At 42.1% G+C, this 27188-nt stretch overlaps 1 protein-coding gene across 3 annotated transcripts; it reads left to right on the top strand.

Annotated features, from left to right (window-relative positions):
* Window positions 1–25535, top strand: LOC148115722 (E3 ubiquitin-protein ligase TRIM39-like). 3 transcript variants are annotated; one of them, XM_087883957.1, is made up of 7 exons: window positions 14064–14782; window positions 15562–15657; window positions 16236–16454; window positions 18082–18104; window positions 21036–21154; window positions 22448–22480; window positions 24382–25535. In XM_087883957.1, exons 1-7 carry the CDS (start codon window positions 14369–14371, stop codon window positions 24894–24896), a joined length of 1419 nt encoding a protein of 472 aa, XP_087740083.1. In that variant the 5' UTR covers window positions 14064–14368; the 3' UTR covers window positions 24897–25535. The 3 variants fall into 3 exon arrangements, with proteins under 3 accessions (XP_087740085.1, XP_087740084.1, XP_087740083.1); XM_087883958.1 differs by lacking the exon at window positions 18082–18104 and having other exon boundaries at window positions 14063–14782; window positions 16236–16459; XM_087883959.1 differs by lacking the exons at window positions 14064–14782; window positions 15562–15657; window positions 16236–16454 and adding an exon at window positions 1–216.
* Window positions 25536–27188: the final 1653 nt, after the last annotated feature.

Genomic DNA, 27188 nt, shown 5'->3' with positions numbered 1-27188 from the left:
GTGAAAAAAAATGTAGTGGCTGAATTCAGAGAGCTACAACTCTGGTTAGAAGGACAGGAGAAGCTTCTATTGACTAAAATGGAAGAGAGGGAGAAGGATATTATGGCAAGAAAGGAGAAGGGTTTGGCCAAGCACATGGAGGAACTGGGCTCTCTTGACCATCTCATCCAGGAGATAGAAGAGAAGCATCAGCAGCCACTCAGCAAACTCTTACAGGTCAGGCAGGAAGTTGAGATCATAGAATCCTAGGGCTGGAAGGGACCTTGGAGGTCTTCTAGTCCAATCCTCTGCTCCAGAGCTCTGTTATCAGCTGCCGAGGGCTTTCTGGAAGGGCCTCTGATGGGGAAACAGACGCTGGGGGTGACCCATGCAAGCATTCTCAGAAGTAGTAGGCTGGCAAAGCAAGGCAAGTGTCAGGGTATGCGAGGCCAGGTAAGTAGGGCAGCTCCATGCCCCCATCCCTACCCTAGCTTAATTTTTATCCGTTCGCCTTGCCCCACCTCCTGCACCTTGGAGTGGTTAATTATTAATTAATTAACTAATTATGGCAGTTGGGCTTATATTGGGCACACATGTAAAAATCAAGCTAGGACTTACTTTGGGGGTAAGTCGTATTTTCAGGGAAACACAGTAGTGAAAAGTACAAATGAAAATAAAGAAAATAGAGAAATGGAGGAGGATTAGTGTCAGGATGGGGTTGAGGGTTGTCCCCAAACCGTGAACCAGCTCACAAGCAAACACACTAGGACTGAAATAAAACTAATATTATTAATAATAATAATAATAATTTTATTTCTATACCGCCCTTCTCCCGAAGGACTCAGGGTGGTGTACAGCCAATTGAAAAACACAAGACACAACAGTGATTAAAAATTAAAATAATTAAATAAATTTGGCCGGTTTAAAACCCCAAAAAATTTAAAATACCCCAATTTAAAATTATGTTGATAGCCCGGCCTGGCGAAACAACAGGGTCTTCAATGCGCAGCAAAACACCCGGAGATCAGAGATCTTACGTATTTCCGGGGGCAGTTCATTCCACAGGGCTGGGGCTCCCACAGAGAAGGCCCTCCCCCTGGGTGTCGCCAGCCGACATAACTTGGCCGATGGCACCCGCAGGAGACCCTCTCTGTGGGAGCGAACTGGTCGGTGGGAGGCTATTGGTGGCAGAAGACGGTCTCGAAGGTACCCGGGTCCTATGCCATGGAGCGCTTTAAAGGTGGTAACCAACACCTTGAATCGCACCCGGAAGACCACTGAGAGCCAGTGCAGCTCGCGCAGGAGGGGTGTCATGCGGGCACAACGAATTGTGCCCATAACCACCCGCGCGGCCGCATTCTGGACCAGTTGGAGCCTCCAAGTGCTCGTCAAGGGGAGCCCCATGTAGAGAGCATTACAATAGTCCAGCCGGGAGGTGACAACTAGCAGAGGAGTCTTGTATAAAAATATACTTTACTTGAAAATGTTTAAAAAACACTATATCTTTAAAAAGGCACATTAACAACAAAGTCTTATCTTGGTTAAATGAAGCCAGGCCATCTCCCTAAATTCCTCTCCACAATACCGAAACAGTCCATAAGAAAAAAAACTAACATGACACTAAACAGCTTCGGTGTCGATACATCGAGGTGGTAGAAGGGCAGCAGCGTAGGCTTCACAGCTAAAAGTCACCTGTGAAAAACAATTCAATCAGCAAACGTGGCTTGAAGCTCCTGGGAGGGAAACTGTCCAGCAGCAACAGTTCAGATGTTGGCTTGCATGCTTCAACTCAGCAAAAGGCAAGCCGAAATTGGAGACTTCAAAAGGCTCCCAGCTATCTCAACTCACAGTTGCAGCTAGCTCCGTGGGAGTATCTTTACACAGCTCTTCAGCTCCTTTTCTGCTGCTATCTCTGCTGCAGCCGTCAGGACTCCTTAGCTGAGTTCTCCTCCCTTCTGCAGCTCTGCTCCGGGCTCTGCGTCCATGTGCTTCAGCACTGGCTCTGCATCTAGGCCTAAACAGCGTCTAAACCCGAATAGCAAGCAGAAAGGTCCGTGCTTATATGGGGAGTTAACCTGCAATTAACTAGGGCGGGAAGGCTTGCAGTTAATTGCAAACAGGAGATGGCTTGATTGGATCCATACTGTTTGTGACTGATCAAGTAGCCACAGCAATCCTGAAAACACTCGTGACAATTAGAATGGGAAAGAAGTGTACGATAAAGAAAAAAAGAAAAAAAAACCCATTGTCTTTCAACTTTTTTCTGCACAGTAAAATACAAACTAAAATGACAGCCTCAACTTTTTATTTTTGCATATTTAGTCATTATTAGCCATGTCTATAAAACAGATTAATCTAATGAGCAAAATCAAGCACAAAGAGTTTCTTTTTGTCTGTCTCCAGCACAAAGTTTAGAAGCAGCTTCCAAGTAGAAACAAGGGGTCATATCTAATTAAAGCAGTCAATTTCTTCATTTTTTCGAGCTCCATCACTTTCCATCCATTCTTCTCTTGTGGCGATTGATATATCTTTCCATGTCTGCCTGTAGGATTCTGGCTGTACTCAGGAAAATTCAAAATCCTTTTTTCAACTCCTCATTTAGTAAACTTTTTGACTCTTTCTATGGAAAGGAAAATGAGCTATTTAGTTAAGGACTACCTGTAATTAAATTAGGGATCTATAATTTGATACAGAAAAAGCAGGCCATGCAAAAAGCAGGAATTCAAAGTACTGGTCACTTTCTCTATATTCTTCACAATTTGAGGCTCCTATTCCCTATTAGGGGATGTGCTGGTGGGTGTTCTTTGTAGGGTCTCCCCCTCCTCTTAAATCTCCAGGCCAAGGAAAAACCCAACATTGATCACCTTTTACAAAGTATTATAACCACCTGAATTTTCCAAAGTGCCTTCATTCTGGAAGCATAAATGCAGGGGATTTTTTTATCCTAATGATGCACTATTTTGTTTTTCAAATAGTCTTTAAGAAAGTAAAAACAATATCTCTCTAAAAGAGATGAACAGCTGGGTAAAAGAGTGTAATGGGATTTTTTAAAAAATGAAAGTTTCTGGTTGTCGAGACATTTCACTCATTTATTTTGTGACTCTAAGAATTTAATTTTCTGCATAGGAAATGGCTCTTTTCAGTGCTTTGTCTCTTTATTTTTTAGGACATTGGAAGCATCTTGAAGAAGTAAGTAAATCCACCCTTTTCTTTACAGTCTCAGAGATCAGCAGCTCCTCCAGCAATTTCATTTTGGAAGCAATATTTTAATGTAAAGAGAACGTACTGTATTTTCAGGGCTATTTAAATACTTCATCAGATAACTTCAATATAACACAATTAGCAATATTTGATATGATCAATTATGGTTGGTTGCACACTCAGCCAGATGTTTAGATTGAATTTGGCATTATTATCCACCTTCCCAAGAAGAGACAGATGTTTGATGATTTTAAAAGTATCATTGTAGGATGTAAGCTCTTCCAAGTAATGCAACTATCATAAATACACACCGGTTGCCAATCACCCGAAATGTGAATACAGGGACACTATGAAGATGTTAAGTGTGAAAATGGATGTAAGTCATTTTATTGAGGGCACGCAGAGGCAACAATAGGCAATGGCGATCCCTGCAGACCAGGGGTGAAATCTATTTTTTTTTGCTACCGGTTTTGTGGGCGTGGCTTAATTAGTGGGAGGAGCTTGGTGGTAAGGTGACTGGGTGGGCGTGGCCAGGTCAATGTCACTTCTTTTCCCTTTTTTAACCTACAAAACACAACACAACACAACTGGCTCACCCACAATGTAAAAGTAGCTGTGCTAGACCCAAAATGTCCTCTGAAACAAGCAGGAACCTCACACAGCCACAAAAAGCCCAAAAAACCAACTTTCACACTTCACACACACAAAATTCCACATACAGCTTTGTGAGATTTTGTATGTTTGTGTAGTTAGAGTGAAACACTACAGAAACACACTAAATCTCAGAAAACTGAACAAATATTATATTATTTTTATTTATTTTCATTTTTATATAAAAGCAGCTAAATTTAAAACTTCCTAAACTTTAAATGGCTAGGTCTAAAAAAAGAACAACTAAAAAAAACCCCAATTAACTATTTTTTTAAAGCTCCCAAAGGGGAAAAAAACTTACCCAATAGAACAGGGGTCTCCAACCTTGGCAACTTTAAGACCTGTGGACTTCAACTCCCAGAATTCCTCAGCCAGTTTTGCTGGGAGTTCACAAGTCCACAAGTCTTAAAGTTGCCAAGGTTGGAAATCCCTGCAATAGAAGGTACAGCAGGAAGGCAGGCAGGCAGATAGAGCTGCTCACCGATGAGCTTGATTGCAGGCAGGGAGATTCAGTTGCTTGCTGATGTAATGGATTGCAGGTATTACAGCAAGAGAAGCAAGACAGGCGTTGCGACCAGCAGCTAAGGTAACTCAGCTAGGATTGTCAGAGCTTGGATCATCAGAGCCATTTAAAAGAAAAAAACTTTTTTCTTTTAAATGGGTCTGACGATCCAAGCTGAGTTGCTTGATTAGCAGGCAACTCAGCTTGGATCGTCAGAGCTTGGCTCGTCAGAACCATTTAAAATAAAAATAAGGCTCTGATGATCGCGCGGCTCAGCTAGGCATGGGGGGCGGGGGCAGGGATTTTTGCTACCAGTTCTCTGAACTGCCCGCCGCCATTGCTACCTACTCACCCGAGCCGGTCCGAGCCGGGCATTTCACCCCTGTTACAGACTGGTACAGCTAATCGTTGGTATTCCAGGAGGCAGATACAGCCAATAATCAGCTGCTCATGCTAAATCAGACTGTGCTGAAGCTGACCAGGCTGTTTGCTGCAAGGAGGCAAATTGCTGGGAGGCAGAGGCAGATTTTTTTTTCTTGTTTTCCTCCCCAAAAGCTAAGTGCATCTTATAGTTTGGAGCATCTTATAGTCTGAAAAATACTGTGTATCTGATGATATATATATAGCCTCCAATGGCATTTTGGCTTGTAGCTTTCCATATTCCTTATTTCCTGATTTGAGTCCAAGGAAAGCAAATCAGGGTATATGAGGGAGGCCCTTCTGTTGCTCCAATTCCAGTGATGAGATGCTTAATCCCTCCCTTTTCTTCCCCAGATACTCTGGAAAGTGGACTTCAACTACAGGAAGGTAAATATGAGTTCTAAGAATCACAATCACTTGCTATTTTGAGCTCTTATGCCATTAACTTTAACATGATAGAGTCACCTAAAAGAAAAATATAGGAGTAGATACCGTAAAGACTATGATGATTCAGTAAGCTTTAATGATTTTATTATGCATGACCTATTACTTGCTGTTTCTATGTACACTATGAGCTTATGCACAGGAGACAAATTCATTGTGTGTCTGATCACATTTGGCCAATAAAGAATTCTGTTCTAGTCTGTTCTAGTCTGGTCTGGTCTGGTCTGGTCTAGTCTATTCTTGTTTATCTCCAAGGCGTCTGCCATCAACTCTGCCATCATATCAATGAGATCTTCCCCTTTTACTTCTTCAATGTTCTGGAATCTCAGGAAATGGCTTTTTCGATTTCTAAGTTGATTACCAAATCCTTGTCTGCCTGTGTTAATCTTCATCTCCTCCATTCTTTTCTCTGCTTGCTCTGATTTCTCTTCTATTATCTTAATTTGTTGTTCATTTTTAGCTATCATTTGCTGGAAGTTCCTTATTTTTTCATCCATATTCTATTCTATTCTATTCTATTCTATTCTATTCTATTCTATTCTATTCTATTCTATTCTATTCTATTCTATTCTACTCTACTCTACTCTACTCTACTCTACTCTACTCTTCTCTACTCCATCCCATCCCATCTCATCCCATCCCAATTTTAGTCTATTCTGTTCATTATGTATGATTATGTATATATAATCTAGAAAATTGAAGTCAGTCTTGATACAGAATGAAAAATCTGGAGAAATGGGAAAATATGGGGTGGGACTGAAAAGCACATAGTGTCAGGGTTCCAAGTAACAGACCCAACAGAATCAAAACTCCAAGGCAGCCATGTTCCTCAAAGTATAGATTTATTAGGCACATCATATTGGCACATCTGGGGAAACCCAACTCAGAGCCCCCCTCGGGTTTCCCCCTAATTAAAAGTAAAGTTTTCCCTTCCCTCCCCATGAAGTCTATTACATGGTCCAATCAGGTCACAGTCCAAGGGTCACTCAGTCTGAGACCACACCTCCTTGCACCTGGTGGGAAAACTCTTGGTTCTCAGGAGAAAGAATTTGATTATGGCTACAATCCCCCAGTTGTCTCTTCCTTCCCCCTCCCACAGCTCGATCTTCTTCACTGTGGCAGCCCTGAAATGCCAAGGTGTGTATATGTGTGTGGGAAATGGTTCCAGGGCTGACACATAGAATTCCTACCAAGCTAATAATACTATCAAGCTATTGATTTTACTGCCTGAGTATAAGTTGGTGAGAGACCAGGTCTTTGGGAGCAGAGAAATTAGGTCCTTTGGATCAAAGCAGATAGCAAAGTTGGAGCATCAGGGTTGCCTCCACCTTGTGGGCCATCAGACTGATGAAAGCAGAGGTTTCCTGCGCAAGATCCCCCCCTTCTGTTTTTTTTTAAGTTTTTTATTATATTTTTATTGTTAAGGAATAACAAAAAGGAATAAAAAATCATTACAAAAAATCAATAGTAAGGAAAGAAAAAAAAAATTCCCCCAACGTGCTATACAAACGGAAAGGAAGTTTTAGGAACTTGAAGTCTTCAATTCTTCCAGAAATCTCTTTGATAAGGTACTGGTGCCCATTCATCCAATCTCCCAAGTGCAAAGTCCACAAATGGTTGCCAAGTGTTCCAAAAAACATTTTCTTTATATATACCACTTCTAATTTTAATATCACAAGTCAATTTATCATTTAATGCAAATTTCCATGTTTCATTGTACCATTCTTCTAATTTTAAGTCAACATTTAATTTCCAATATCTAGCAATTATAATTCTCCCCATTATAACCAAAATCCTCACCAATTCTCTTTCTCCAGTTGTTAATGTTGTTTCATTCAATATTAATAATAATATGGTTTCCAATTTCAATTTGACCCTCTTCTTAATTATTTCAAATATTTCATTTTCTATCCTAGACCAAAAAAGTTCAACCCCATTACATTTACACCACATATGAGCATATGTCCCGAGTTCCACTTTACATCTCCAACACATTTTATCCACTTTATTATCCATTTGAAAAAGTCTTATTGGGGTCAAATACCACTTCCAAATAACTTTATAATTATGTTCTTTAATCCTTATTGATAATGTCCTCATTATTCTGCTAACCCAATTCATATTCCAATTTTGATCAGAAATTTCAATACCCAATTCTTTTACCCAATTCTCTTTCATTACCCTTTGTGAATTATTATCAAAGTTAATAATTTTATAAATTTTACTAACTAATCCCTTTGGCCCAATTTCATCTTTTATTATTCGAGATGTCAAATTTTCAAATTCCATTTCCTTTCTACTCTCATCGTTCCTTTCTTTGCATTTCCTATTCCATTTATTCATTTGAATTCTTTCAAACCAATTAATATTTAATTTTCCATAAATTTCCTCTTTCCTCATTTCATTTTCTATAAATTTCAACCATTCACTAATTGTTTCCACTTTCTCTTCTATTATAATCCTCTCTCTGTTACTATTTAATTTCATTGGGCAATTCTCTTTCAGTTTACCTAAATACAATGCATCTGGTATTAATTTTTTTGCTACTCTGTCCCAATTTTTAGTCAAATTATTTAACCAATAATTACAAATTTTAACCTTACTTTTAAAACTTTCCAAAAACCATTTATAACGAAACTTCTTTATTTCCTTCATTTCCAAATTACCCCAAAGTTTAACATCTCCTTTTAAAATTTTTACTACTGTTTTTATATTAAATGCTCTATAATAGTTTAATAATTTTGGAATTCCTAAACCACCTTGTTTTTGGTTCTGATACCACATTTTCTTAATCAGTCTTGGTTTTTTATCCCCCATTTTGATCCCCCCCTTTTGTACATGCCTGTGATACCTTGATGCTCGCAGAGAAAAGGGCGGATCTTCTTCACATCCTATCGTGTGTCCTAAGTTACCTCTGGGGGATCCTTCTGACTGTGCCAGTTCACAATTGAAACATGACTGCCACTTGCTCTGCCTGATCCTCTGGATTAATGTTCCAGGCAGAGTCCCTGTTCAACCTGGGCCGTCAAAGCAACTCACTGAAGGCAAAGCCAACTACTCTTCACTCCCAAACCCATTAATCTCATATGCAAGATGGAAGCTAATGAGAATTGTGTATGGAGGGTGGAACAGGTGGAGCACTATGAAGGGTTTGAAGGACTTGCCCAGGGGTCCACAATTCTTTACAATTGCCAAAGTTGGAGAACCTTGGACAAGGCAATGGTGAGGTGTGGTTGAAAAAAACAATGACTCCTCCAGTTCTGGGTAGTAGCGGTGGTGTTGGAAGCTGAACTCCATTCACAAAGGAGACTCTAGGGTTAAACCCTTGGGAGTTGAAGACACAAACTAGGCCTCAAGCTGAAGCTCCTGTTTTTTTTTTTCCTTCCTTCCCTTCCCCCTTACAGTGAATGTAACTCTGGATCCAGACACAGCCCATCCTGACCGCCTTGGCGTCTCCGAAGATCTAAAAAGCGTCAAAGGAGTTAAGCCAGTTGAAGGAAAATATTCTGTCTCAGGCTGCAACAGATTTGTATATCATCCTTGTGTCCTTGGCTGTCAGAGGTTCTCAACAGGAAGACATTTCTGGGAAGTTATGGTAGGAGATAGAGCAGGATGGGGTATAGGGGTTGCCAACAAGCCACTGAACTTAACAAACCTTGATGTGCAGACCAGGCGCTGGGAGTTTCAGAAATGGGAAGGAAAATACACAGCCATATCTCCGTCAAAACACTCTGAGCTGGTCCTGACTGAGGAGCCGACAAGGATCCGCATCTCTCTCAACTCCGAAGGGGGACAAGTGAACTTTTTTGATGCCAGGACCGCAGCTCTGCTCCATACATTCTCAGATGCTTCCTTGGTTGGAGAGACCCTTCTGCCCTCTTTCTATTTGAGCCAAGGTGCCTGCATGACACTCCCCTAAAAGAAGGGGCATCCACAAACAAAATTTAGAAAAATTCCTCTTTGCCAAGCAGGGATCTCGAAAGCCTTTAAAGCAGAGATTCCTTAGCTTTTTGCTACTTCAGCTTCCTTTATTGTTCTATGCCATCCTGGTAAGTCAATCAGTCATTATAAAGGAATAACCTGATCAGCATTTCTATTTGTCTGGATAAAAAAAAAATGAAGTGTCCTAGGAGGTTTATCGGTTTTAACATCATGTGTTGAGATTTATCAGTATTAAAGATACCTTATAGATAAGCCTGTTAATCATGATTTTATATGTCTGTCACAGCTCTCCATCCCATTTATGGATCTTGCTTGTTTGTTTAATGTTAGTTGCAATCAATGATTGTCGATGACTCAGTATATTCTGTAATCTTTAACTTTTTTTCTTTCCTTCTCCGTTTTTTCCCTGTTTCCTTTTAACACATAATTGTCATAATCCAACAAACCCCAGCAGGGCTTCAGCAAGTATCACACTCAACATAAGTTTTATAGCCTCATAGGTTTTTTTTAAAAACAAATCCTAGTATTTTTCCTATCTTTTTATACTTACGTAGGTTATCTACAACAATCGGATTACTGATTGTAAGACTGACTGTAATTTTATACAGTAGGTGTCTCATGGATTACAATTTTATGCCAATAAATTTATTCAGTGCAATACATAGAAACAGAAGATGCACAGAAGACAGAAAAAAAATAAAATAAAACATAGCATTTGTTATCAAGATAGAAAACGTGAGTTTTCTCAAGCCAAAAGTCAAAAAGAATTGTTAATAGAATGGTACAAATGAAATACATTATGAAATAAATGCATTATTTGACAATAACATTCTTTTTCCCTCTTGCTTGGAAGAGGAAGAGGAAGACTGTGAGTTCAAGTCCTGCCTTAGCCATGAAAGCCAGTTGGTAACTCTGAGCCAGTCATTCTCTCTCAGTCCAAACCACCTGACAGGATTGTTGTGGGGAAAATAGGAGGAGGAAGATAGGTTTGCCACCTTGAGTTATTTGTAAAAATAATAAAGGCGAGATAAAAATAAATAAGGGGAGTGAAACGTAACTCTGATATGGTGACTTTGCTTGCTGACCGCAGCTCTCTGGAACATCTCAAAGCATCTAAACAACTGAAGATAATCCTAATGAACATACCTAATACAGGTAATCCTGGACTAGTGAGACCTGCCAAGTGAGACACCTGTTAAGTGAGCTTTGTGCCATTTTAACTGAATCATGGTGGAAGAAGGCAATGAAAAGGAGGATGTTTTGGCAGGAAAGAGGAGGAGAGCAGGGGATAGAGAGAGGGTGAGAGGGACAGGTGACTCTCTTTGGAGGCAGAGAAGTGGAGTCTCCTGGCTCACCTGGCCTCCACCCCACCAAGTGAGAGGGGAAAGCGACGCATGAGGACAGGTTGAGGAAAGGGGGAGAAAGGAATGTGAAGGAGAGTGGAGTGTGGAGAAAGGTAGGGAAAAGTGTGTGAGGAAAGGCTGAGAAAGGAGGAGGAGAAGGAAGGGGAAAGAGATGGAGAGAAAGGGAGGCAGGCAGGGGAATCAACAGAGGAGCAGAGGAAGTGGTAGGACAGACCAGCAAGCAGCAGAGATAAAGAGGGGAGAGAGGAAGAACTGGCTGACTGGCCGTCTGACCACCTCCAGCCGCGTAATCCACCTGCTGTCAGGAGACTCTGGAAGGGACCGACTGGAAGGGCAATGCAGCAGAGTCCAGCCGAGCAGGGCAAGTGGAGGTGCCTGAGCAAGGGACCCGAATGGAGTGGCAACCAATAACAAACAGACTGTAGCAGAGGAAGGCGTTTGGATGGTTGAAAAAGAGGGCAAGGGGACCCCAGCGTCCCTTTTGGGGATAGCGCCTACATGATGATCTTTCTTGTCACAGTTGTTAAGTGAATCACTGCATGTGTCATGTTAGTGACACAGTTGCTAATGAATTCCATTTCCCCATTGTCAGAAGGTCATAAAGGGGGGACACTGCAACCGTCATAAATATGAGCCAATTGCCAAGCGACTGAATTTAGATCAAGTAACCATAAGGATGCTCATAAATGGGAAATGTTAAAATGCTTATTATTTGACTTCACATATCGCTACCTCAGAATTACAGGGTTCTATGTGTGTCGCAACCATTTTTTGGGAAATGAGCCTTAAACATTTGAAAAATTGTACTGGTTACCCCATTGTACGTAGAAGGAAAACGTTTGGTAGGTGAGCCTACCAACAAATGGTGCATGCAAGAAAAAAAAATGAGGCCGATGGTGACTCATCTTGGGGTCATATTAGAGGCTCCGAATATCAGATAGAACTTTGTCACACTAAGTTACACCATAAAAATGAGAATTACAAAGCTTAATAAAAAATTTTTTTGAAAAAAGTACTGAATTCAACTTGATATTAACTCGAATTTGTTTTTGTGACCATAAAATGCTTGTAAATTACTATTTGAAGGTTCAGCATTAAATGTAAGAATGCATGTCTGAATACCGAGAATTACTATTTAACCCCAGTTTTGCATAACGGTTCCTTCAAAATGGTGCAGTAATAGTCATTATCGACTTTAAGCATCCATTTGAGCATACTTTCTATGTCATCTTGTTTTGCTTTGGATAGTGTGTGTACTTGTAGCTCAGGGGTGGGTTCTACTTAACTTTACTACCGGTTCGCAACGGGATCGCTCGCGCACCCGCCTTGCTTCTGCGCATGCGCAGATCGCTTCTGGTAACATCAAGGTCAGTGGGTGGAGCCTCCCGCTGGTTTTACTACCGGTTCTATAGAACCGGTCCGAACCGGGGGGCAATCCACCACTGCTGTAGCTCTGTCTTAGGCACAGGCAATGTAACAGATGCAGCAGGCGGTATTGGCAAAGCAAGTTTCCTCATCTTGTTTTCAAAGGCACAGATGGTGACCGTGTTCCAATTTTCCGGGCCTGCACTGTAATAGCGTTAGTGAATGGTATAGACTTAAAGCACAGAATACGCAATTAAAAGTTCCATATCCGATTGGTCATCTTCAGTTTCTGGAACATACTCGGATCCACGTGGTTCCTATAAGTCTGAACTTGCTTCCCTATCATGGAAAAGAGACATTATTTTGGTATTCACGTGTCCAGAAGGATGGAGCGCTGCAGGCTCCATCCTTGCTCCGTCACATGGGAGCAGCCAAGCACGACAATTGCCTGCTGCAAATCGAACCCTGTAGTTCTGAGTTTTCGTGCGATAGTGTAAATAGAACCTTGTCATTTTGCTTTTGTGGCGAATCTATTTAGAAATTTTACGAAATAAGTTGTTAAAAAATTAAGTCATGGTAGATAGAACCTTGTCACATTCTTAACTCATTTTTGACAAAAATGTCAGATAGAGCCCTGTAATTCTGAGGTAGTGATATGTCAAATTGAGAGTCACTGATCTAGCCCAACAGAACCTCAAAAGGGATGGGGATTACGGCCAGGGTGTCCCAAGGCATGTCAACAAACTCAAGGTGTCAGCCAGCTCTGCCTTCCTCACAAATAAGGGGTGGGGCTTCCCTCCCTTAGGCCTTTGTTGACTCCCTCTAGGGTTGTTCCTGCTTTGCAACATCTCCCCACTTCTGGGGAATATTTAAAAGAGATTTAGATGTGAATTCTATAAATTAGGTCTCTAAAGTTTCCAGGCCCTAAACCTGTTTAGTAGTAGTACTGTAGTTGCAGTCATATTCGTGGTGCTCTCCTTCCTTCCTTCCTTCCTTCCTTCCTTCCTTCCTTCCTTCCTTCCTTCCTTCCTTCCTTCCTTCCTTCCTTCCTTCCCAGAAATGCCTTCACCTGGTGCCAAAATGATGCCACTGTGGGTGCCATTTAAAGGACTCTGGGGAGGTCATCCAGAAATTATGTGCCACCACCAAAAAGGCAAGATAAAGGAGGGGGCTTGGGACTGTCTATGGCCTCTCAGAGACCCTGTTCTGATTAAAGAAGCCTCCTGAAAAAGCCCTTGAAAAAAGAGCAAAGGTGTCTAAGATGTTCTCCACCCACCAGATTTCCTCCCTCCCCCCTCCTAAATTGGCCTGAGACTACTAATAACTCTTTCTATCCATCTTTTGCCTTAAGGCACCTCAAACTTGAAGATTTCTATTCAGCAAATGATCTTATTCCACATTTTATATATTCCATATTCTACATCTACAAGATAAGTCTTCTGCCTTATCTCCCTTGTACGGACTGCCCCAGGCTGCCTCTTCACCTTGACTTTTGGCCAGTTTTAGAGCTTTTCCTGGTCCATTTCCTGATTGGCTGGCTGGGAAGGGGGCAGTCCAGGCAGTTCTTCCTCTGCTGGATATTTGTATTAAAAGTGACCAAAGAAAAGAGATTAATTTCCCATCATTTGCAGCATTAGATTTGGGCTTTTATCAAGGGCTTCTTACTGTCTGTTTCATTCCAAGTTTACTCCCTCTGGTCACATGATTCCTTCTTCCTAGTTTTTGAAAACCATTTTCCCCTTTAACAAACTGGTTGGATCAACAATAATTGATTGGGAATCTGTCCTATGGATGTTTCTTTCTCCCCAGGATTTTTCAATATCTTTCCCTTTAGCAAGTGTGTGTGTGTGGGGAGGAACTATGGCCCTTTTATAATTTGCAGACTTCAACTCCCAAAATTCCTGAGCCAGCTGGCTCACGAATAAGTCAATTAATCAGTCAATCAATAAATCAGAATAGAGCTGGAAGGGCCCTTGGAGGTCTTCTAGTCTAGCCCCCTGCTCAAACAGGAGACCCTGTATATACCATTTGAAATCCACAAGTCATAAAGGGGCCATGGTTCCCCACCTCTCCTTTAGCAGAATGTTTGGATCAATATTTGATGGGGTGGGGGAGCATCCCATGAATTTTGGCTTTTCCCCAGTTTTTAAAAACTTTTTTTTCTCTTTAACAGGATGCTGGGATCGATTGTAATTGATTGGTGATTAGTCCCAGGGATGCTTCCTTCTCTCCAGTTTTTAAAACAATTTCCCCCTTAACGAGCTGGTTGGGCTAATAATAATTGATCAGGGGTCCGTCCCGCGACTGTTTACTCCTCCCCAATTTGTTCCTTTCAACATACTGCAGTTCTTCTTTAAGAAGCCAGTGAAGCTGATCGCAAGAGGAACAACAATTCATTTTGGTTTCCTGCCTAGGCACAGCCCAAAGACGGTCACCTGATTTGGAGGAAAAGAAACGAAACTTATCTTTCTCTTTCTTTGTCCCGGCGGAGGAAGCGGCGATGGCAGCCGAAGCGTCCTTGCAGGATTTGGTGGGAGAAGCCACCTGCTCCGTCTGCCTGGACTTTTTCCAGGACCCCCTGCTCATCCCCCAGTGTGGCCACAACTTCTGCCGGGGCTGCCTGACCCACAGTTGGGGGACGTCGGAATCGGAGGCTTCCTGTCCCCAGTGCGGACAGACCTTCGCGCCCCACAGCCTCCTCCCCAACAGGCAGCTGGCGTGGGTGGCTGAAGTGGCCAGGCGATGCGGAGGTCCTTGGGGGGAGGAAGGAGGGAGCTTCTGCCCGAAGCACCAGGAGCCCCTCAAGCTCTTTTGTAAGCACCATGAGACTCTCATCTGCGTGGTCTGCTACCTATCCAAAGAGCACAAGGGCCACTCGGTGATCCCTGCGGAGGAGGCTTTCCAGGAATTCCAGGTAGGAGTCAGCCAGGAGGAATCGCTGCGGAGGGGCATCCAGTGCCAGCCCTCGCAGTCTTTTTACCTCTTTACTTGCTTCCTCCTGCTTTATCCCACCCCTTATCTCCCTGCCTGCAATGTTTAAAAAACAGGTTGACATCCCTGTTGTCACTGATCAAAATTCAGATGCTTGTCAATTGTATTGTTGTGTTGTCCTGGGCTCTTGTGTTCACCCTTTGCCACCTTCTGATAAACAAAGTCAATGGAGAAGCCAGATTCGCTTAACAGCTGTGTGACTAACCTGACAACGGCAGTGATTCACTTAACAACATTTGGAAGAAAGATTGTAAAATGAGGCAAAACTTCACTTAACTGTCTTGCTTAGCAACAGAAATTGCCTGTAGGAAGAAATAGGCTCCCTTCACCAGCTCCCTTTCCACATTTGCTCTAGAGCGAAATTGTCATGGAGTCCAAATCTTGAGTCCAGACCCCCAAAATCAGTCCTGCTGGATCAGCCCAAACTTTCATTTCTCAGTGATGCTTCTGGGATCACTGCAACCAGGAGACTCAGGCAGCTCACTTTAATGCCCTTGCAGGGAGTCCTTGGCAATGAAAAAAGTGACAGAATGTTTTTTACCCTTGTGATCATTGCAGGCATTCCATGGTCACAGGATCAAAATTTGGACGTTTGCCAACTGTCATGTATTTATGATGATTGAATATACTGGGTCTTCTAACTGGGTCTTCCCTCCTATGTAATTCTTTACAGAAAAGAAACTCAAAATTTATATTTTTCAGATCAAGGTGGAAGATTGCCTGAAGGCTCAGAAGGAGCAGAAAGAAAAAATAGCTACATACAAAGGAGACACAGAGCAAAGAGTGCAGGAGATGCTTGTAAGTATTGATCCAACGGTTAGGAGCTTCTGAGCTAATAGGAAGGAGAACCTCAGTCGCCATCTTTGATAATAGGCAGCCTGTTTGTAAGTACAAATTCTGACTTAAATTAATTCAAAGTTAAAGACTGTGTGAGGCACAGAACTTGTTCTTAACCTGGGGACTGAGATGTCACCATTGGCTGAATGAGTCTCAGTTGGGTTAAGTGCCCCTATCCCATGAGCTGTGTTTTATGCAATAGGTTTGGCTTCCTTAATAAATTAAGGCAAATCGTATTTCATCACTGAAAAAATTGTGAACACAAACATTTTTCTGTCTACATTTTTGAAATCCCTGATTGCTAAGAAAATTTTCATGAGAGATCATTTAAACTGGAGCCTTTTTTTTTCTTTTTAGAAACTTCCCCCTTGTGTTTTTTAATGTCAAAAGGGTTTTTTTCTTCCTAGGAAATTCTCCCACTTCACTTTTGGATTCTTCAAGCAATCCATTTAATTATCATGACAAAATTAAAATTATTAAATAAAATAATTAAAATAAAATAAAATTATGCCATTTGCTTTTTCTCTTTATTGTTCTAGGATCGCATCGACAAAGTGAAAAAAAGTGTAATGGCTGAATTCAGAGAGCTAAAACTCTGGTTAGAAGGACAGGAGAAGCTTCTATTGACTCAAATGGAAGAAACGGAGAAGGATATTATGGCAAGAAAGGAAAAGCACATGGAGGAACTGGGCTCTCTTGACCATCTCATCCAGGAGATAGAAGAGAAGCTTCAGCAGCCAGCCAGCAAACTCTTACAGGTCAGGTAATATCATAGAGATCATAGAATCCTAGGGCTGGAAGGGACCTTGGAGGTCTTCTCTGCAGAAGGCAGAGTCCTTATTCCATCCGGAACAAATCTATTATTGGAAGCCTCCAGTGATGGATCACCCAGAACTCTGGGAGGGAAGCTGTTCCACTGATAAATACTTCTCACTGTCAGGAAATTCTTCTGTATTTTAGGTTGGATCTCTTTGTGATGAGTTTTCACCCTGTGCCTCTTGTCCTGCCTTCAGGTGCTACGGAGATTAAATCGATGCCCTTTTCTCTATGACAGCCTTCCAAGTATTGGAAGATGGCTGTAGGGTTTCCCCTAAGCCTTCTCTTTGTTAGGCTGAGCCTACCGTGTCCCCTTTGCCATTCATTGTACAGTTTGGCCTCCAGAGCCCTTATCACCTTTATTGCTCCTCTCTGTCTCAGCATTTTTTTGGTATCATGGTGTACCAAAGATGAAATGGAATAGCCTGCTTTAGCCCCTCCACAGAATATTCTTTTTGACTCTTCCCTTCCCCCTCCCCAGAAATTTAATTGAAATTATAATAGTGAAAAGTACAAATGGAAATAAAGAAAATAGGGAAACGGAGAAGGATAAGAATGGGAAGGAAGTGTCAGATAAAGGGAAAACAAAACATTTTCAGCACAGTAAAATACAAAATAAAATTACAGCCTCAAGTTATTTTTTTATATTTACTCATTATTAGCCATGTGTATAAAAACAGATTAGTCTAATAAGAAAAATCAAGTATCAAGAGTTCTTTTTTTTTCTATCTCAAGCAGAAAGTTTAGAAGCAGCTTCCAAGTAGAAGCAATGGGTCATATCTAATTAAAGCAGTCAATTTTGTCATTTTTTCTAGCTCCATCACTTTTTCCATCCCTTCTTCTCTTGTGGAGGTTGATATACCTTCCCATGTCTCCATGTAGGATTCTGGCTGCATTTGACTCTATGGAAAGGAACGGTCACCAAATGAGCTATTTAGTCAAGGAGTAACTGTATTGGCTTAAATTAGAGATACATAATTTGATACAGAAAAAGCAGGCCATGCAAAAAGCAGGAATTCAAAGTACTGGTCACTGTCTCTATATTCTTCACAATTTGAGGTTCCTGTCCCCTATTAGAGGATGTAGTGGTGGGTGTTCTTTGTAGGGTCTCCCCCTCCCCTTAATCTCCAGGCAAGGAAAAACCCTACACTGATTTCTTTCTACAAAGTATTATAACCACCTGGATTTTCCAAAGTGCCTTCATTCTGGAAGCATAAATGCAGGACATGTTTTTATTCTATTGATGCACTGTTTTGTTTTTCAAATGGTCTTTTCTTTTTGCTATTATGTTTTTTTTATATGTATATATATTCTGTAATTGTGTTGAATTCAAGTAGGGTATAATTTTTCTCAGGCAAAAAAGTAAAAACAATACCTCTCCAAAAGAGGTTGAACAGCTGAGGAAAAAAGAGCAATGGGATTTTTTTTCTTTAAAAAAATGGAAGTACTTTATCTGTCTGTTAGTGTCTAGTTGTCCAGAGGTTTCACTCATTTGTTTTGTAAATGTAAGAATTTAATTTTCTGCCTAGGAAATGGCTCCTTTCAATGCGTTGTCTCTCTTTTTTTTAGGACATTGGAAGCATCTTGAAGAAGTAAGTAAATCCACCCTTTTCTTTACAGTCTCAGAGATCAGCAGCTCCTCCAACAGTTTTCCTATTTTGGAAAGGTCTTTCTGTATTTCACAGTATTTTAATGTAAAGATTGCGTACTGTATTTCAGGGCTTTTTAGACATTTCCTCAGATAACTTCAACACAATATAATTAGCAATATTTGAGATGATCAATTATTGTTGGTTGCATAGTCAGCCAGACGTTTAGACTGAATTTGGCCGTTTTATCTGCCTATTGAGTCCTTCCCAAGAAGAGACAGATGTTTGATGGTTTTGAAGGTATCATTGTAGGATGTAAGCTCTTCCAAGTAATGCAACTATCATAAATACATGCCAGTTGCCAAGCACCAGAATAGTGATTACAGGGAAACTGTGACAGATGTTAAGTGTGAAAATGGTTGTGAGTCAGTTTTTTGAGAGCCGTTGTAACTGGTTGCTAACAAATACTCATCAATTTCCTTAGACAACCTCAACAGGACATAATTAGCATTATTTGATATGGTGAATTGTTATAGTCCGTCACACACTCAACCAGACGTTTAGATTTAATTTGGCATTTTTTTCCACCTATTGAGTCCTTTCTAAGAAGAGACAGATGTTTGATGGTTTTAAAGGTATTGTAGGATGTAAGCTATTCCAAGTAATGCAACTGTCATAAATACATGCCAGTTGCCAAGCACCTGAATTGTGATTACAGGGACATTGTGACAGATGTTATCTGCAATTTCATTGCATTACCTTTAAATTTAAGTTTACTTTGGTGTCATTGCACCTCGTACAATGAAATTAAATGCCATCTTCAGTATACATCTATTATTACTAATAATTATAATAAAACAAAAACACATATGCTTCACATTCTACACAATTAAATTGAAAACCTGTGATACTGCATTAGTATTGCACTATACAGTAGAATTCAACATAGTTACCTCTCTGGGATAGAAGCTGTTTTTCAGCCTATTTTTCCTTGTTTTTATTTACCGTCTGCCAGATGGCAGTAGTTCAACAAAAGGGGTGCCCAGGATGAGATGGATCTTTAGGAACGTTTTGAACTTTCTTAAGGCAGCGGGAGCTATAAAGCTCTTCCAAGGAGGGGAGGGGGCAACCAATGATCCTCTGGGCAATGATGTTAACCCTCTGGAGCGCTGTCCTATCTGCCACGGTGCAATTGGCAAACCATACACAGGTGCAGTAAGTTAAGATACTCTCTATAGTGCAGCGGTAGAAGGTCACCTGCAGTTTTTCATTCGGTTGTTTTTTCCTGAGTAGTCTCAAGTAGTATAATCTCTGCTGGGCCCTTTTGACCAGTGCTGCAGTGTGAGCACCCGAGGTCAGATCCTCTTTTATGATAACACCCAAAAACCTAAACCTGGCCACTTGCTCCACCTGGTTTCCATTGATAAGCGAGGGCTGGATATCTGATCTATTCCTTCTGTAGTCCACTATAAACTCCTTGGTCTTATTGGTGGTAAGGACGAAATTATTGTCTCTACACAGTGAAAGCAACTGGTCCACTTCATCTCAATAGGCAGACTCATCCCCCCTGGAGATGAGTCCTACCATTGTTCTATCATCTGCAAATTTAATAATAGTATTAGTGGCGTGAGTGAGAATGCAGTCATGTACGTAAAGAGTATAGAGTAAGGGACTCAACACACAACCCTGTGGTTTACCAGTGTTAAGAATAAGGGCCGAGGAGGTGTGATTACCTAATCTGACCCTCTTGAGAGCAGCCAGACAGGAAATCCATAATCCAAAGGTAGATTGAATGAGAAAGTCCAAGGTCCTTAAGTTTAGATAGACACTAGTCTATGTGGAAGAATTGTGTTAAATGCAGAACTAAAATCCATCAAGATCAGTTTGAATGTTATATCCATCGTCTAATTACCTACGTCACCCATAGTAGTCATGTGTCATCAATCATTTGGTAAAATACAATCCATTGTTTTGGCCAAGAGATTCACAAGAATTTTCAAGAGTAGGGAGCCCCAAAACTGAAACTTATTGGCCTTTACTAGATCTCTCCTTGAACTTGACGAAGGTGGATGAGTGCAGTTCTGGATCAGGATCCACTGAGTCGCACATGGTGCCCATATTTGAATAGCTAGCCAGAGAAATGACTGAAGCCTGGGAAACAGGGCCCTTCTCAGTCAACAGGAGTGCTGATTTCCCACCAGCTTACCAGGTACTTAGGATCCGAGGACAGGGCAACACAAGAAAATGACAATCAATGAGTTAATAGCTGTCCATCAACACCCCACTTAACAACTAAAAGCCACACACAACCAGGCACCACATAAATACAATGCGTAGAACAGTCCAGTGCACACATTCTGGAGAGAGAGAGAGAGAGAGAGAGAAGTTCCCTACGGATGGGCTCCAGCACGAGTCTGAAAGCTCAGAAGTCAAAACGTCCAGTGACCAACTCAGATTGGATCCTGTAGCTAGCCAATCCTCAAGCACCATCTGATGGTTTAGAAAGCTTCTATTGGCAGGTTGATAAAGGTTGCAGGAACTGGGCATGGCTAGTCTAGTGAAGAGAAGGACCAGGGGAGACATGATAGCAACAGTTTTCCAATATTTGAGGGTCTGTCACAGAGAGAAGGGGGTCAATCTGTTTTCCAAAGCACCTGAAGGCCAGACAAGGAATAATGGATGGAAACTGATCAAGGAGGGATTCAACCTGGAAATAAGAGAAAAATTCTGACTGAGGAGAATGAACCACTGGAAGAGCTTTGCCTTCAGACGTTGTGGGAGCTTCATCACTGGAAGCTTTCAAGAAGAGGCCGGACTGCCATCTGTCAGAAACGGTGTGGGGTCTCCTGCTTAGGGGTTGGTGGTATGTGTGTTGGACTAGATGACCTACAAGGTCCCTTCCAACTCTGTTGTTCTGCTATTTTGTCTTGCCAGATACCAGGCAAAGGAAACATATGAAAATCCGGTGGATTTACTTCTAGAACCGAAGTGGACAATCTGGGATTACAGTGATATGACTGAGCTTCTGAAAGGTGCCATGAAAAAACTGAGAGGTAAAAAACAGCCGCTGGAGTTTTAAGCTAGATGACATTTTGAGCATCCAAGAGAGATTCTGGGTCAATGTCACATGGATCAAACAGGGATCGATTTCAGGATCAGTGTCTCAGTTAGGATTGTAAATGGAGACTACCTGTAGTCTTTGTAGCCCAAATCAATGGTGGGTTCCTACCGGTTCGCTCTGGATCTTGCAAACTGGTAGTAGCGGCGGTGGGAGGCTCTGCCCATCCACCTGGACATCATCACAGACACTCTGCGCACGCACGCACATTGTGAACCGGTAGTGAAGGTAAGTGGAACCCACCCCTGGCCCAAATCCATATGCCCTGATCACTGGGGAAGCAGAATAAGTTTCCACAAAGTATAATGGAATACATACAGGTAGTTCTTGATTTACGACCTCAGTTGAGCTGAAAATTTCTGTGGCTAAGCAAGGCAGTTGTTAAGTGAACAGTGCCCCATTTTACGAACTTTTTTGCCACAGTTATTCAGAAAATCACGGCAGTTAAGGGAATCATGGATAAATGAATCTGGATTCATGCATTGATTTTGCGTGTCAGAAGCTCCCCAAGAAGGTTGAAGAGGACAATCCCAGAATCACGGGATGCTGCAACCATCGTAAATACAAGCTGGTTCCCAAGTGCCCAAATTTTGATCACGGGACTGGGGAGGCTGCAACAGTCATAAGTGTGAGAACCGATCATAAAGCTCCTTTGTCAGTGCTGCTATAACGTCACTAAAAAAATAGTTGTAAATTGAGGACTACCTGTATATGGAATTTATTCATTTATTTTTATTATTTATTAGTCCAATTTATATGCCGTCCTTCTCCGTAGACTCAGGGTGGCTTACAATGCATTATAGCAATAGCCTGCATACTTTTTTGAATATACCTGCTTATTAGGGCTTTCGTGTTGTTCTATACAAAGTTGGCTTATTGGCCCCACAATCCGGGTCCTCAATTTACCTACCTCGAAAGGATGGAAGGCTGAGTCAACCTTGAGCCTGGTGAGATTTGAACTTGCACTAATTGCAGGCAGCTGGCAGCTAAGTGCTAGCACTTAATAGCACTTTAGTCCGCTTCACCACTGAGGTGCATATATAGTAGAATATATTTATACCTGATGGAATATATATATAGCCACCAATGACATTCTGGCTTGTAGCTTTCCCTATTCCTTATTTCCTGATCTGAGGCCAAGGAAAGCAAACCAGGGAATCTGAGGGAGGCCCTTCTGTTGCTCCAATTCCAGGGATGAGATGCTGAATTCCTCCCTTTTCTTCCCCAGATACTCTGGAAAGTGGACTTCAACTACAGGAAGGTAAATATGAGTTATAGTAATTGGATTTCCTTGCTATTTTAAGCTCTGATGCAGTAACGTGAAGAGAAACATAATAGATCAAAAAGAAAAATATTGGATTAATCACTATATAAGACTATGATGATCCAGTAAACTTTAATGATTATATGATTTATGAACTATTACTTGCCATTTATATGTACAATATTAGCTAATGCAGTGGAGAAAAATTCCTTGTGTGACTGATCACATTTGGCCAAATCAAGCGGTTGTTCTGTTCTGTTCTGTTCTACTCCTCTACTGCTACTCCGCTCCGTTCCGTTCTATAGATACCATATTTTTTGGAATGTAAGACGAACCTTTCCCCCCCTAAAAGAGGCTGAAAATTTGGGTGCAACTTATACTCTGTATGTAGCTTTCTGGAAGCTTTTTTTCAGCCCCACTGAGGCACTAATGAAGCACTAGCAAGCAATCTTCCCAGCTTTGCCTGCTCCCTCAACTCCCCACGAGTGAAGCGGTCTCCCTGCTTTGCTCCGACTCTCAGCTGTTCTTTAGAAGCTTTTTTCTGCCCTAACCAGGTACCAGCCGAGTGAAGCTTTGCCTGCTTTTCTCATTGCTGCTTCCTCTCAGCTGTGCCTTAGAAGCTGTTTTTTATCCCCAAGCAGGGGATAAAAAACCAGCAAACTAATGTGCTGAAGCTGACCAGACTAAGGACGATAGCCAGATGAATACCTGGTAGGCAGATTTTTTTTCTATTTTCCTCCCCAAAAACTAAGCTGTGTCTTATACTCTGGTGCGTCTTATACTCTGAAAAATACGGTAATCTAAAAAACTGAAGCCAATCTTGGTGTAGAATGAAATACCTGGACAAATGGGAAAATATGACCTGGGAGTGAAAGGAATCTTGAATTCCTACCAAGCTAATAACATCCTCTTGATTTTACTGCCTGACTATAAGTTGGTGAGAGACCAGGTCTTTGGGAGCAGAAATTAGGTCCTTTGGGTCAAAGCAAATAGCAAAGTTGGAGCATCAGGGTTGCCTCCACTCTGTGGGCCATCGGACTGGTGAAAGCACACGTTTCCTGTATAAGATCCTCCCCTTTTGTACATCCCTGTGATACCCTGATGCTCGTAGAGAAAAAGACGGAGCCTCCTCACATCCCATCATGTGTCCTAAGTTACCTCTGGGGGATCCTTCTGACTTTTCCCAGTTCAGAATTGAAACATGGCAGCCTCTTGCTCTGCCTGATCTTCTGGAAGAGGTGGAGCGCTATGAAGTATTTGAAGGACTTGGCCATTGTGAGACTTGTGGACTTCAGTTCCCAGAATTCTTGATCCAGGATGGCGAAGCTGGACGGTAATCAGCAGAGTGGCGGCCACATGGGAGACTAGAGACTAGGGGAATTGACCAGTGGAGCCAAGAGACGAAGAGCTGAGGGGAGGAGCCAAAAGCTGTACAGGTAGTCAACGTATCCTGAAGGTGTGCAGCTTAGTGGCAGATGGAGGGGAGGGAGATGGACTGGAAGATGGCGAAGGCAACCTAAGTGAATGGAAGGAGAAGGCCAGAGGAGCGCTGAACAGGCCGGCAGTTAACAGAGGATGGGACTAAGACAGTGGGAAAGCCCGAGTGCTTGGAGAAAAGGGAGCAGAGGGACCTGGACAATAGCAGCCCCATCAGCCATTGGAATTCTGTTAGTTGAAGTCTACAAGTCTTACAGTTGCCAAAGTTGGAGGACTCTTGACCAGGCAATGCTTAGGTGTTGTTTAAAAGAACAATGAGTCTTCCAGTCCTGGGGGCGGGGCGGTGTTTGGAAGCTGAACTCCATTCACACAAGACGGTTAAACTCTTGGGGGTGAAGACACAGACCAGGCCTGCAGCTGATATTCTTGTTCTTCCTTCCTTCTTCTCTTCCCCCTTGCAGAGAATGTAACTCTGGATCCAGACACAGCCAATCCTGACCTCCTTGAAGTCTCGGAAGATCGGAAAAGTGTCAAAGGAGTTGAGCCAGTTAAAGGAAAATATCTTGCCTCAGACCCAATGAGATTTGTACGTCATCCTTGTGTCCTTGGCTGTCAGAAGTTCTCCACAGGGAGACATTTCTGGGAAGTAATTGTAGGAGATAGAGAAGGATGGACTGTAGGGGTTGCCAGCAAACCACTGAATGTAACAAATGTTGATGAGCAGACCAGACACTGGGTGTTTTGGAAATGCCTAGGGAAATACCAGGCCGTATCTCCATCAAAACGCTCTGACCTGTTCCTGACTGAGGAGCCCACGAGGATCCGCATCTCTCTCAACTGCGAAGGGGGACAAGTGAGCTTTTTTGATGCCAGCACAGCAGCTCTGCTCCATAAATTCTCAGACGCTTCCTTGGTTGGAGAGACCCTTCTGCCCTCTTTCTGTTTGTTCGAAGGCACCTGCATGACACTCCCCTAAAAGAAGAGATAACCATAAACAAAAATTTGGAAAACTCCCTATTTGCCAAGCAGGGATCTCCGAAAGCCTTTAAAGCAGAGATTCCTTAGCTTTTTGCTACTTCAGCTTCCTTTATTGTTCTATGCCACCCTGGTCAATCAATCAGTCATTATAAAGGAATAACCTGATCATCGTTTCTATTTGTCTGGATAAAAAAAAAAATGAAGTGTCCTAGGAGCTTTATCGGCTTTAGCATCATGTGTTCAGGTGTATCAGTATTAAAGATACCTTACAGCTAAGCCTGTCAATCATGATTTAATATGTCTGTCACAGCTCTTCATCCCATTTTTGTTTCATGCTTGTTTGTTTCATGTTAGTTGCAATCAATGATTGTGTAGGTGTCCATAACTCCATATATTCTATAATCATCCCCTTCTTTTTTTCTTTCCTTCCCCCTTTTTTCCTCCAGTTTCCTTTTAAGACATAATTGTCATAATCCAAGGAACCCTAGCAGGGCTTCAGCAAGTATTACACTCGATATAAGCTTTATAGCCTCACAGGTATAGGAGGAGGAAGATGCGTTGGATATGTTTGCCACCTTGAGTTATTTGTAAAAATAATAAAGGCGAGATAAAAATAAATAAGGGGAGTGAAACTTAACTCTGTTATGGTGACTTTGAATGCTGACAGCAGATCTCTGGAACCCCTCAAAGCATCTAAAGAACTGAAGATTGACAAGCTGCTGTTGGCAAAGGAGCAAATGAGGAATCCTAATGAAGATACCTAATACAGGTAGTCCTGGACTTACAATTGAGCCCCAAATTTCTGCTCCCAAGTGAGACAGCTGTTAAGTGAGCTTTGCCCCATTTTAACTCTCACGGGGGAAGAAGGGAATGAAAAGGAGGAGGTTTTGGCAGGAGAAAGGAGGGGAGCAGTGGATAGAGAGAGAGGGCGAGAGGGATAGGTGGGTCTCTTTGGGGGCAAACCTGAGGGAGAAGGGAGAGAAGGGAAGTGGGGCCTCCTGGCTCACCTGGCCTCCACCCCACCAAGTGAGGGGGGGAAGCGACACATGAGGACGGGTTGAGGAAAGGGAGACAAAGGAGTGGGGGAAAAGGTTGAGAAAGGAGGAGGAGGAAGGAGAAAGATGGAGAGAAAGGGAGGCAGGCAGGGGAATCACGGGAGGAGCAGAGGCAGTGGCAGGAGAGACCAGCAAGCAGGAGGGGGCGGGGGAGAGAGGAGAGAGAGGGAGAACTGGCTGAATAGCCATCTGACCCCCACCCAACCATGTGAGGGAGCTGAGTGGAGTGGCAGCCACAAGGAATGGACTGTACCAGGGGAAGGCGCCTGGATGGTTGCAAAAGAAGGCAAGGGGAATCTATCACATGACTCGGGGACCCTGCAACCGTCATAAATATGAGCCAATAGCCAAGCGACTGAATTTTGATCAAGTAATCATGAGGATGCTGCAATAGTCATAAGTGTGAAACACTCTCATAAAGCACTTTTTAATGTCTATATACATTAACAACATCAACAAGCTGGCCTAGCTTAAAATGGTTTTAATGGGGTTTTTAAATGTTCGATTTTATTGATTCTGGGTTTTAAATTGGGAACTTTTCGATTTTGCAGATCTGGGATTTTAAATTGGAAATGCCGATGATTTAATTTATTTTTAGTTTTTTTTTTAACTTTTGTACTATATGTGTTTTAAGTTTGGCTGTTCACCGCCCTGAGTCCCCTTGGGGAGAAGGGCGGTTTACAAGTTGAATTAATAATAATAATAATAATAATAATAATAATAATAATAATAATAATAATAATAATAATAATAATAATAAATGAGAAATGTTAAAATGCTTATTATTTGACTTCACATATGTCAAATTGGGAGCCACTGATCTAGCCCAACAGACTATCGAAAGGGATGGGGATTACGGCCACGGTATCCCAAGGCATGTCAACAAACTCCAGATGGCAGCCAGCTCCGCCTTTTCCCTATATGTAAATAAGGGGTGGGGCTTCCCTCCCTTAGGTCTTTGTTGACTCCCTCTAGGGTTGTTTCTGCGTTGCATCTCCCCACTTCTGGGGAATATTTAAAAGAGATTTAGATGTGAATGTTCTGTAAATTAGGTCCCAGCCCTAAACCTGTTTAGTAGTAGTACTGTAGTTGCAGTCATATTCATGCTTCCTTCCTTCCTTCCTTCCTTCCTTCCTTCCTTCCTTCCTTCCTTCCTTCCTTCCTTCCTTCCTTTCCTTCCTTCCTTCCTTCCTTCCAAAGGTCTTCACCTGGTGCCAAAATGAGGCCACTGTGGC

The sequence above is a fragment of the Pantherophis guttatus genome, chromosome 2 (genome assembly GCF_059756535.1).
Source record: "Pantherophis guttatus breed Tessera chromosome 2, ASM5975653v1, whole genome shotgun sequence".
Classification (NCBI taxonomy): Eukaryota; Metazoa; Chordata; class Lepidosauria; order Squamata; family Colubridae; genus Pantherophis; species Pantherophis guttatus.
This window is presented reverse-complemented; position numbering and strand designations above follow the sequence as displayed.

Bases quoted from the DNA above. Each gene is read 5' to 3' on its own strand.
- LOC148115722 (XM_087883957.1), top strand. From the start codon at position 14,369: ATGGCAGCCGAAGCGTCCTTGCAGGATTTGGTGGGAGAAGCCACCTGC. The intron at 14,783-15,561 runs GTAGGAGTCAGC...TATATTTTTCAG, and splicing joins AGGCTTTCCAGGAATTCCAG to ATCAAGGTGGAAGATTGCCT. The intron at 18,105-21,035 runs GTAAGTAAATCC...TTGTCTTGCCAG, and splicing joins ATTGGAAGCATCTTGAAGAA to ATACCAGGCAAAGGAAACAT.